Source organism: Myotis myotis, unplaced genomic scaffold, assembly GCF_014108235.1.
Source record: "Myotis myotis isolate mMyoMyo1 unplaced genomic scaffold, mMyoMyo1.p scaffold_m19_p_7, whole genome shotgun sequence".
NCBI lineage: Eukaryota > Metazoa > Chordata > Mammalia > Chiroptera > Vespertilionidae > Myotis > Myotis myotis.
Genome location: NW_023416379.1, coordinates 88,827,617 through 88,839,582, shown reverse-complemented (window position 1 = coordinate 88,839,582; position 11,966 = coordinate 88,827,617). Strand labels below are relative to the sequence as shown.

Genomic DNA, 11,966 nt, shown 5'->3' with positions numbered 1-11,966 from the left:
GAGGAGAAACAGACATCCAGGAAACAGGCACTGCGGTCCCTCCCGGGGCGACTTTAGGAAGTTTCAAAATAAGATGCCTGAGATCAACCCCCTGAAAAAGGACATACCCTTACAGATGACGTAAAAAGGGAGACTTTGAGAAAAGTGTGACACCGTGTCTAGGAGACGGGAATTTAACCTAAAGGCCTGTTACCAGATTCCGACTCTGAGTAAAACAGCTTAGGCCTCCCCAATTGCATTTCACCCACGGCGCGGAAAGATTGTTAAAAGAGAAGTTTTGTTAACAGGTTTCGAGGACTGATGCACAGCATGGTGATGATGACTAATGACCCGGGGCCACAGACTTGAATGCAGTCGTGAGAGCAGATCGTAAATGTCCTCACCATAACGTAACTATGTGATGAGATGGAGGCCGTAGCTACTACTGTAGTGGTAATTATTTTGCAACTTATAACTGTTTCAGGTCAGCATGCTGTACACCTTCAGTTTATACAATGGTACATGGCAATTATATCTCAGTAATAAAGTTGGGGGGGGGGGGAGAAGGGCTTGGTTTGAAAAGGATTCATGCAACAGGGTCTGAGAGAAAAATGAGGCAATGCGCTTCCAACAGCGTTCCTGGCAAAGGGTTTACTGATCAATGGACTTGAAAAGGGGTTATTTAGCAGCTAGCTTTCATTTTCATCATAAAGATTGGTATATCCGGGGGGGATTAGGTCACTGAAATCACCCAGATGATCTCAGGGTCGGAAAGCAACCTCATTAAGTAGTAGCTGCGGGAGGGGACTTGGCCGGCATACCGTACATGAGCAAAATGGCATTCTGATTTATGCGGTGTTCTCAGGTGGCGCTGTCCTTAGAGTCATCAGACTGAAACTGTCTGGACACACAGAAATAAAAGGGTCCTCGAGGCCAAGGACCAGGCTGTGAAATATAGCTATTACACTGAGGTGGAGCTGGGTCAGCCATTAGCAGGCCTCCCAGGTGTCACCCACCCCGAGTCCCACATCCATCTTAACCCCTGGAACACGGGGCTGAGGGAAGAGCTCCGGCCTTACCAGAACACCGCCTGGGGCTCTGCGCCACCAGCCATCGGCCGGAACAGGGCCACTTAATCTCTCTGATCCTCCGAGATTTATGCAGCTTTCAAATGGGAGTAACAGGGCTATTCCGTCTATCACACCGGCTTGTTCTGAGGCTCGGGGTCTAAATCTAAAACAAACAGCTCTGCGAATAAAGGGTTTTCATGCGATCGTCATTACGTACCCTGCAGCCTGCGTACATAACTAATACACCGAGGCACGTTACCACGATGATCTGATAACTGAAGACACGATGAAAAACCACTAACCCACTACACAGAACACAGGAAATCCTACCTCTCAGCCACGGGCTTGGCAATGTTTTCAAAAATGGTCTCTTGGTTTGTATCTTGATCAAAAATCCTTTGAAATCTGCAAATGTGAAAACAGTCATTATTTTAAAGCTGGGCCGTCACACACTATTAGATTAATCTTTTTCCCTTTTTTCTGACGGCTCTGTAAATGAGCCCATGTTTACCGCACTGGGCTTACCTCCCCTAGCACAATGTTGGCCTGTAGTCCCAGCCACACTGCGCCGCTGTCTCCCTGTATACACATGGCGGGTAAACAGTATTGCTTTGACAGGGTCTGCACAATAAATCCCTCTGAAACGCTGCAGCGGCTTTGAACCAAATAACAAACTGTGTGCTTTTAGCTCTCAAGGGGGGCAGTGTCTGCAATTGGCATCAGATGCACATCGAGATAAGGGCATGAAATGGAAACCCAAGACCAGGATGTAAACAGCCAGAGAACCTCTGATGTCTGACCGGTCAGGACAGAAGGCAGCTGTGAAACGTAGGATGATTGAACTTGGTCTTAAAATGCTGAACTGAAGTTTACTTCCCACTCGTTAGGGACAACATCCTAGTATTGGCTACTTCATTTCCAGGGAACTGTACTTCACTTTGTGGATCATGAGTCAAAAGTCAAAAGGTGAAGGAAGATAGACTGGCCTGCAGAGAGAAGTCCATATCAGATTGGCAGGGCTGGGCATGGGGAAGTGTGACGGGGTCAAGTTCACGCTTCGTGCATTGCTGCTCACTTGGCTTAGTGCAGGGTCACACCCACCGAGGAATGCCCAGGGCAGGAAACACACAACCTATTCTTCTACAGTGTGGTGAGCTGCCACCAGCAAGTCTGTCCCCCATTAAAACATCAGAGAGAGAGAAAGTGAGAGAGGGAGGGGAAAGAAAGAAAGAGAGAGAGAGAAAGAGAGAGAGAGAGAGAGAGAGGGAGAGAAGAAAGGTAGTATATAAGGTAAAATGTTAACAATTGGTGGATCTCCCACATAGAGTATAGGAAGAGTTGGTTGCATTATTTTTCCACCTCTTCAGCATATTGAAAAGTTTTCAAAATAAAAACTGTGGGGGTCAGCAGGATGCTTTAAAGCAAAGCCTTTAAAACAAACACACTGAGGGCGTCCTATGCAGCTTTCAGAGTGGCGTGGGAACCTTTGGCCAATGTGTCTACCCTACACAAGTGAGTTGGGCACATCCTCCATTAATGTAGAAACTACGTGAAATGTAGGACTGTTTTCACTACTGAGGAGTTCAGAAGGCTATCTGGAGTGGGGCTGAGAATATAAAATAAAATGGAATTCATTGTCTTTAATCAAAATTAATTTCAAAACATCCCTATAGCTCAGGGGTGGGGTGGGGAATGTCCAGCCTGCGGGCCATAGAAGGCCCATGAAATCAGTGGTAAGTTGAGAATTTTACATGGTCCGCGAATAATATTATAAATATCTGTGACAAATACACTCACCAGTCCAAAATTAAATAAAAGAAAATGGACATGGAGACACAAACTACAGCAAAAACAAGGCGTTTAATGTCGGTCTTGGGAGATCCGGTGTCTGGTGGGCAGGCACGCCCAAAGTGGTTACAACCACTATTGTATTCCCTGCTGTGCAGGTCCCTCCCCTGGTTCCTCGTTGGCTGAGGACTGTGGGGTGTACAATCTTCCCGGAACCGTCACCTAAGTTTCATTATTTCCTTAGAGGGTATTCTTTCCTTCCCAGTTTAAGTCCCCTCCCCAACATCCTGTTTGCCTGGGGACTCTGCAGGTGCCTGAACTTGGTCACATCAGCAGGCCATTATGCAAGCAAACTACCAGGAATTTTCCATTCAGGGTTAAATGCCTTGCCTCGAAATGGACCACCACTGACTTTATTGCTAACAATATCCAAATGGCCCTTGGCAGAAAAAAGGTTCCCCACCCCTGCGTATAGCTTATCAACCTCCCATTTGAAGACACTAACAATGAAACCATATACAAAGAGAGATTGCAGGGCACTCTGGCTGCTACGTCATTCAGCAGGTAAGATTATGTTTTAGACAACGGCATTAACGTGGGTGCCCAGAACACGCCTCAAACCCTATCCATGCACCACGGCCCAGATACAAACACAGGGGGCACAGCTACTCTGTGCTATTCAGGGCCCCGCTGGCTGTGACAACTGAACACAGACCCAGTGGTGCTTGTGAGGATGAGGATGAGGCTGATTTGGTTCTTTACCAGGTTGACGATGACTGGCTACCTCAACAGCCATTCCCAGCCCCACTTCCTTAAGTAACAGGAATGACAACTACCACCAGGTAAACCAAAGAGTTGGCCGGGGTTTCCATAAACCATACAATAGCATTAAACATCAAATCATCATCCCAAAACATTTTATCTTTTATAATTATAGCTGCACAGTAATCTGAAAACGCATTGTGATCATCTACTTTTTGAAAACCTTTGCAGAGCAAAATAGTTTACCAACTTGAGTGTCATCTTTTACAGCGGAAGAGGCTGCTTTATCCTGGGGACAGAAAGCCACTGACTCATGGCCCTGGAGCAAGCCAATAATGCACCCTGAGACATGACTTGGGTTTCCTGATTCCTAGGAGGCCCTTTCATCATGAGGAGGTTGTGTAGGCTTTTGCCAAAGTCTATTTCAAATCTGGCACGTACTGACCTCTCCCCACCCAGAAACGGCTCGTCCTGGCCTTCCTAGCCCCGGAAATGACAGCTCCATCCTTCTAGAAGTTCCGTCCAAAACCCGGAGGGCATCCTTGGCGCCTCTCTTTCCATTGCACTCTATACCCAACCCATCAACAAAGTCTGTCATCTCTGACCTTTAAAATACTTGCAGAATCCAACTATTTCTCAACATTTCCACTTGCTGCTACCCCGGCCCAAACTACCAAAATGTCTTGCCTGGTCTCCTTTACTCCCTTACAGTTAGTTTATTTGCTACATGTGAGCAAGAATGATCCTGCTCAAACTTAAGTGGAATTGTTTCATTCTTCTGATCAAAATCCTCCATTACCTCCCACGGCACTTCGGGGAAGAGCTCCATATGATCTGGCCACTCTGCTGCCCCTTTAACCTTCTTCCTGCCACCACGCCCTTCCCCCACCCCCCACCCACAGCTTACTCTCCTCAAGCCACACTGATGCCTTCTCTTCAACAAGCCAGGCATCCCCCCCTCTCAGGGACTTTGCTCACTATATTCTTGGCCTGGACTTCCCATTCCTCAGATATCTGAATATCTGGCTTCCTTGCCTCCTTCAAGTTCTTGTTCAAATGTCGCCCTCTTGTCCACCTCCCCTGAGAGGCCTGTGAAATGCGGCCACCTTCCCTCCCCTTTGCTGCCCTTCGCCAGCACTCCTCTGTCCCCTCCGCTGCCTTGTTTGGCTCCATGGCCCTTAACACTTTCTGATACACAGTGTACTTACTGAGCTTCTTGCCCATCTCCTCCCACTAAAATGTGAGCACCATCAGAGCAGGGGCTGTGCTGCCCTCCCTGCTGTGTTCCTAGCCATGAAAACATCTCACAGTGAATGATCAATAAATGTTTATTGGTTAAGTGGATTTTCTTGGGAGAAAACAGCCTTAAAATGCTTACATAGGTATCTCTGATCATATGTATAAGTTAAATATTTTATTAATATCTTTATTTAAAATACCAAACCAATATTTCTAATTCAGAGATTTAGAAAGAATGATCAAGTGATTTTAAAATAAGCAATCGGCACTTTTTCTTTGTGATATTATTTTTTTACAATTTATTTTTAAAATTTAGCTTTATTATTGAAAGTATTACAATGTCTGCTTTGTTTTTTTGTTTGTTTTTTGTTTTCCCCATTGACCCCGCTCCTACCCACACCTGCCCCTCCCAAGCCTTTGCCACACTATTGTCTGTGTCCATGAGTTATGCACATATGCATATAAGTTCCCTGGTTAATTCTCACATCCCTCACCCCACCTTTAGTCTGTTCATCAGTCTGCTCATGGTTCTATGCCTCTGGGTCTATTTTGTTCATCAGTTTATTTTGTTCATTAGATTCCACATATGAGTGAGATCATGTGATACTTGTCTTTCTCTGGTTTATTTTGCTTAGCATAATATTCTCCAGGGCAAACAGCACTTTTTCAATAACCATATATTTAAATTCTCTCTGTATCTATATAACCTAAAGAATACTTTGGAAAGGACCAATTCATAGCGACATGGCCAATTTTTCTTAATCATCGGCAACATGCTGAAACAGAAGCATGCTGAATAAAATGTTTTAGCAAAGTGTGGCTTGTAGAGAATGGTGTAGGGCAGCTATCATGAATTCATAGCTACTAAGGTATGTAGCAAGTTTACACCAGTGGGAGAATGCCCCCTTCAGAAAAATGAAGTCACTTACTCTAAGGCTACTTCTTAAAGGACAGAATGAAAGGCGATGGGGAGCCAAAAAGGCAAGGTGAGGACCCCCCCCCCCCACTATGTGAGCAATTGCTAGCAATCCTGCTTGTACTTATTGTGAAAGGAACACAAGACGATGGGTGACGTAGGAGAGAGAGACATGCATGACCGACAAAGGGCAGAGTTGTGAAGACCAGAGAGCTTTATGAGACAAACAAATAAGAGCCAATAAATATGAGGGGGAGAGAGAGAACCATAAAGATAAAATATCCAGGATGGTTTTATCCAAGGGGCAAGGGTAGGAATAGCTACATAATAAGGACCATGTAAAACAGTTCAGAAAGAAAAGCAAGAGAGCAACTAGGATCCTTCAGCCGCACCCAGCAATCCGCCCCCTAAGCACAAGCCACAGACCAAATACGGGTTTAACCTGGGCTCAAACTTCTCCAAAAATCAAAAGTGGGCGTTAAAGGACATCACATAATCTGAAACTGGAGAATAAAGACGGTATAAACTAGCCATAATCCCAACATTCCAGGCCTGGCTACTGGAGAGTGTTTGCACTAAAGGCACGGGAGACAGTCCAAGGGTGGCTGCTTGGTACTTTTCACCTGAACCGCAGGTTCGGCACTGTCCAAGAGCAATGTAATGCAGTCCATTATGTGAGCATCAATGTTGTTTACAATGTCCTAGTGGCCATGTTTTTTTTAAAGTAAAAAGAAACAGGTGAAATTGGTTTTAATATATCTTAACGCAATCTATTAAACATGTTATCATTTTAATATGGGGTCAATATGAAAATATTCTTGAGATATTTTCCATTACATTTTTTCATACTAAGCTTTCAAAAACCTTTTATGTGCTTTTCACTTACTAGCCTCAGTCTGGACTAGCTACACTTCAAGTGCTTCAGAGCTACCTGCGGCGAGCGGCTGCTACACTGGACAGTACAGATACAGGCTGTTCATGCATGCGCTGAGGTCTGCATATCACCTATGTTATAAAGAAGGCTCACCTATACGGGATACAGATCGTACCTTAAGTGCTTATCTTTAATAACGTTTAGTCATGCAATGAACTTCCTGTACGTGCTAACCCCTAGAGAGCCAAGTGGGAAAAGGATTAACACTGATGTGGCAAAGCAAGGCTGGGACCTTGGGATACCATGGTGGATGCAGAAATATACTCTCCTTTCAGCTCTGGGCACAACAGTGAGAAGACAACTTAAATTCTATCCGCCAGATGACAGAGAACTGCCCTGCCTTCTCTCCAGCGCATGGTGCTAAGGATTTCACCGTGGATATGAGTGCAGTATGTGTTCGTTCAATAGCAAAACAAATATAAACAAGGAGAAAGATACACTTACTTAAATCTGTAGCTTTCTCGCTTATTATTCACAAATCCATCTGCCAAATCACGAGGTAAGATAATTTCCAAGCTGGGTGTAACTTTTTCATCTTCATCTATGGAATAAATCTGCAAACAAGAAGACAGCAAATGAATATAAAGTGCTGGATTTCAGGCTTGAACTATGACCATATTATTACGCTGGGCACTGAAATCTTATAAAAAATATACTTTTAAGATAAAAAGTCGCCGAAACCGGTTTGGCTCAGTGGATAGAGCGTCGGCCTGCGGACTGAAGGGTCCCGGGTTCGATTCCGGTTAAGGGCATGTACCTGGGTTGCGGGCACATCCCCAGTAGGAGATGTGCAGGAAGCAGCTGATCGATGTTTCTCTCTCATCGATGTTTCTAACTCTCTATCCCTCTCCCTTCCTCTCGGTAAAAAATCAATAAAATATATTTAAAAAAAAAAAAAGATAAAAAGTCAAAACATAGTACAACCTGGGTAATTTTCCTCTTTGAACTGTGCGCAGCCTCACACAAATATATGAAATCGAACAAGAGGAAAAACCTGAATCAATGCTCTGTCAAAGCTCAGAGCCTCTTTGACAGTCTAATATTCAAATTTGAACATTTCTGAGTGCCTCTGTTGTTGAGGAACCAATAACCCTGAAAACAGCATTTTACATAAATATTGCTTCGGAATTATGGACCAGAAATTAACACTTCGTTACAAGCAACAGCTTTTCTGAGCATTTACAAAGTGCTAGGCAAGAAGAAAAAAGGACTAGGTCTGAGACGTCTCAGAGAGCTCAAAAGAATGCTCTCATTCAAGTTATGTTCAAAGAAGCCCAGGTTTTCGTGACACATTCAGGCTTTTCATAAAAGATACGTGGTTTCAAAAGACATGTGTATCTCATGTCTTTGATGTCATTTTCAAGGCTGTACTTCCAGCTCAGCCACTAATTAGCAAATGACCTGGGAAAGTCACTTCACCACTAAGCTGATATGGAATGAAGGGTCTTAATCAACCCCCTTTCAACTTAATATTCTCTGTCTTCTTGGTTACCTACTCCTTTATTTATTGGCCAGAAAATATCAAAAGTCAAGCTTATAAAAAGCTCATGTGGAATAAAGAAACGCCTATGATTTTGCGTCCAAAGACCTGGCCCAACGCTAATCTCAATTTACCAGATGTGTGACCAGCCACCACTTCAGAATCTTGGTTCCTTATACCTAAAATGAGGAAAACAGAATTGCCTCCCTTTACAAGATTGCTGCAGGGATCAAATGACGTCATGGAAAGGAAGCATTTTGTAATGCACCATAAAAAATGTTAGTCATTAGATTTAGAGGTTTTTAAGAAAGACTTCTTGTCTTTCACCAGGAAATAAAATTATTTCTAACAAGCAATACTTCCTGTTTAAGACCCAATTAGATGCTTGATTATGGGGGAAAGTCATATTCCTAAACAAATAAAAGCCTACCTAAATCTCCAGAAAATCTGAATAATGTTCCTAAGCAGACTTCTAGTGAAGAATCTCCATAAAATGACATTATTTGTAGAAAGTAATGGCATCAGGTGCATGGCTTTATGGCTAGGTTTTCTCAAGAGACATTTAAAAAGTATATCCTGTAGGTCACTACATTAAAAAAAAAAAAAAAGATTAATGTCCAGACAGGTGAGTAAAAGGGATTGTAAGACGTGAAACATACACGAGTGAGGGCTGCCACGCATTAAAACAAAGAGCCCTGGCCGATTTTGCTCAGTGGGTAGAGCATCGGCCTGCGAATTGAGGGGTCCCAGGTTTGATTCCGGTCAAGGCACATGCCTGGGTTGTGAGCTCAATCCCCAGTGGGGGACTTGCAGGAGGCAGCCAATCCACGATTCTCTCTCATCATGGATGTTTCTATCTCTCTCCCTCTCTTCCTTCCTCTCTGAAATCAATAAAAACATTTTTTAAAAACCACAAAAAACAAACAAAACAACAACAACAAAAACCCTGTAGCACTCAGTGTTCAGAAGACAAGGAGGAACAGCTACTGGCGTAGGAATAGTGACTCTCCACCATCATTAAGCCATTCTTTGGGGCATTAAGAAAAGCCCCTTATAACCAGAAAATGTGTTTAGTCCAATAGATAGACTTTCTATCCTTAGTCACAAAAGTATTTGAGATAGAGTAGTTTTTTAAGAATAGAAGACAATTAGATCTAATGAAAAGATGAATATGAAAATATTTCAAAATACACAAAGCAGAATACAAATGAAAAAGCACTGCCATTATCAGAGGTTCATCTTAGGTATTTTCTGATTTATTAGCCTATAAATTACTGTAGTGCCTTAAGAAATAAGATTAATGGAGCAGTGGAACCATAAAATGAAGAGAAAAAACCGACTTTGAATCACTCTTGGTTTAAAGCTACAAGCAGCATTTCCAGTTTGAGAAACAACCATACAATCTTTTGGGGGCAAAAAAGATAGGAGACTAAAAGTGGGATTTCTAAGGGAGAGCAGGGATACACTAACTCAAAATTTGTTCATCTGTGCTCTCTCAGTTTTGTGTATGTGGCATAATGTTGCATCTCGGTCAGAAACCTGACATTATGAAAATACAGTATGACACCTCAAAACACTTGTAGAGTACCAATCTACTACACAGAATCCCACAAAAGAAATGCAAAAGAAGGCACATTAAAATACCCAAACATTGCATTTTAGGAAAAGAGAAAGTTCAATATTAAATCCAAGATTCTCCATCAACCCATCCACAGTTCTGCCGCTATCCTCTCACATCACCATATCTAAGCACCTGCTTCTGACTGCAAAGTCCATGTGGACGAGTTCAACATTTTTACTAAGAATCTAGGGGGAGAAGGGGAGGCAGGCATTACATACACCTTTTACATATGATGCACTTTTTAAAACCTTCTTGTACTCTTGTACGTGAATGTAAGAGGAAAGAAATTGGGAAGAAAGCCATATCAACTTTCTACACTGCTTTATTCCTTGTTTTAAAAAAGCCAATCTTTCCTTTGGAGTCTTCTGCATCTTTTCAATGCATTTCATGAGTAAAAAAAAATGATGACAAAGACACTATATTCTCCTTGTTTGAGAATACATAGATACACAAATTACACATGGTCAACACTAAGCTATGAGATGCTATGATGTTACATTTATACATGTGCCCAGTGTAGAAACATAGATATGGGCTAGAGATAAAATATTAGTAATACACCCATTCCAGGCACTGATTAATAAGACTCAGATGGCCCTTGCCTAAATCCCCACTTTGTGAGACAAAAAGGTTTTGTCTGAAGAGCCAAGAGCTTTGGAATAATAATAATTTAAAAAATCCTACGTTAAAATCAGCGCTCTGCCACTTGAGAGGTGGGTGGCTTGGGCACATTATTCAACCTGAGACTGTTTCCTCATCTACAAAATGAGGAAAATGGCATTAACTTTGCAGGGTTTTCATGAAAACTAGAGATAATGCAGACAAAGCACATTAGTAAGAATGACTGTGCCCCTTTCCAAGGAGAGAAAACAAAGTTTTGAAACATTTAAGAAGCATTCAAAGTTCCTCTACTCAGAGCAAGGGCAATGTTTTAACTTTCTCTGTAACTTTCTGAGCTCACAACCTACGCAGTGATGGCGAACCTATAACACGTGTGTCAGAGGTGACACGTGAACTCATTTTTTTGGTTGATTTTTCTTTGTTAAAGGGCATTTAAATATCTAAAATAAATATCAAAATATAAGTCTTTGTTTTACTATGGTTTGCAAATATCAAAAAATTTCTATATGTGACATGGCACCAGAGTTAAGTTAGGGTTTTTCAAAATGCTGGCACGCCGAGCTCAAAAGGTTCGCCATCACTGAGTGAGTGCTCAGCTAATGTTTTCTGAAGGAAGAGTAGATGAGTATTCCTTGTGTCAGGATGCATAAATATCTATTTACATATGCAGTGAGCTCATGTTTCTGCTGCGGAGTGGAAATATAGTCCACAAATTCTAAGGGCCTACTGCGTGCAGAGCCTCTGTGTATCTGTATTTGAATCTATTATCTGCAACCTCTCAGACATGTATGGACACGCATCTCCTGCACGCCCTGCCTGAGTGTGGGACACAAGTCTGAGTGCATGTGTGTGTGCAGAGATGCGTGGCCATTTCCCAGGAAGGGGCAATACGTGTGCCTAGTTGAGGTGCAGCCTACGTGAGTGTACAAACACACATCAGGGCATGCGTTTGCCCCCGGGGGAACAGGTGTGCCCGGGTGTGTGTATGTGCTCTGTGGAGCGTGTGTCTGCGCTCACAGGGCTGTGCTGGATGGGAGAGCCCGGGTGTCTGTCTGTCCGAGTCCTGACAGCGGGGCTCCCCCGACAGAGTGTGCAGGGTTCCATGAGGCACCCTGCGCCCTAAGCCCAGCTCCTCCCCGGGCCCAGGCCCCACGCGGGCCGCCCCTCCCCCGGCCAGTGAGGCCCCGCGGCTCCCGCACCCTCGCTGCTCCGACCCGTACCCCTTGCGGCTGCTTCCGGACAGTGGGCTTCACCCTGGCGAAAATCTGGATCGTCTGCTTCACCATCTCCTCCTCTGGCACTGTACTGACCCTTGACCTCTCAGGCCCGGGCGCCCCAAACTTCGGGTTCCCACCACCTCCAGCGAGCCGCAGCCTTAGCAACAGTAACTAGGGACACTACCCAAGGAGCAATGCGCCAACCAGGACCGCCTCCCCTCGCTAATTGGTTGCTAATGGAGTGCCCCGCCCCCCCCCCGTCCCCAGGGAAGCACTGCGGGGCGGGGTTGAGGGGTGCTGAGCGGAGAGTACTCCGCACGTGCTAGGGGCGGACGCCTG

At 44.0% G+C, this 11,966-nt stretch overlaps 1 protein-coding gene across 1 annotated transcript; it reads right to left on the bottom strand.

Annotated features, from left to right (window-relative positions):
• Positions 1-1,375: 1,375 nt before the first annotated feature.
• On the bottom strand, positions 1,376-11,755 carry LOC118660776 (kinesin-like protein KIF6). Its single transcript, XM_036318434.1, has 3 exons — positions 11,631-11,755; positions 7,133-7,242; positions 1,376-1,454 (listed from the first exon to the last, which is right to left on the bottom strand). The coding sequence occupies exons 1-3, from the start codon at positions 11,694-11,696 to the stop codon at positions 1,376-1,378; spliced, it is 255 nt and encodes an 84-aa protein (XP_036174327.1). The 5' UTR covers positions 11,697-11,755.
• Between the last annotated feature and the right edge of the window lie 211 nt (positions 11,756-11,966).

Excerpts from the sequence above, each read along its gene's own strand:
- LOC118660776 (XM_036318434.1), bottom strand. The coding sequence starts at position 11,696 with ATGGTGAAGCAGACGATCCAGATTTTCGCCAGGGTGAAGCCCACTGTC. Across the intron at positions 7,243-11,630 it reads TCCGGAAGCAGCCGCAAGGG|ATTTATTCCATAGATGAAGA; the intron begins GTACGGGTCGGA and ends TCTTGTTTGCAG. Across the intron at positions 1,455-7,132 it reads CGAGAAAGCTACAGATTTAA|ATTTCAAAGGATTTTTGATC; the intron begins GTAAGTGTATCT and ends TCACATTTGCAG.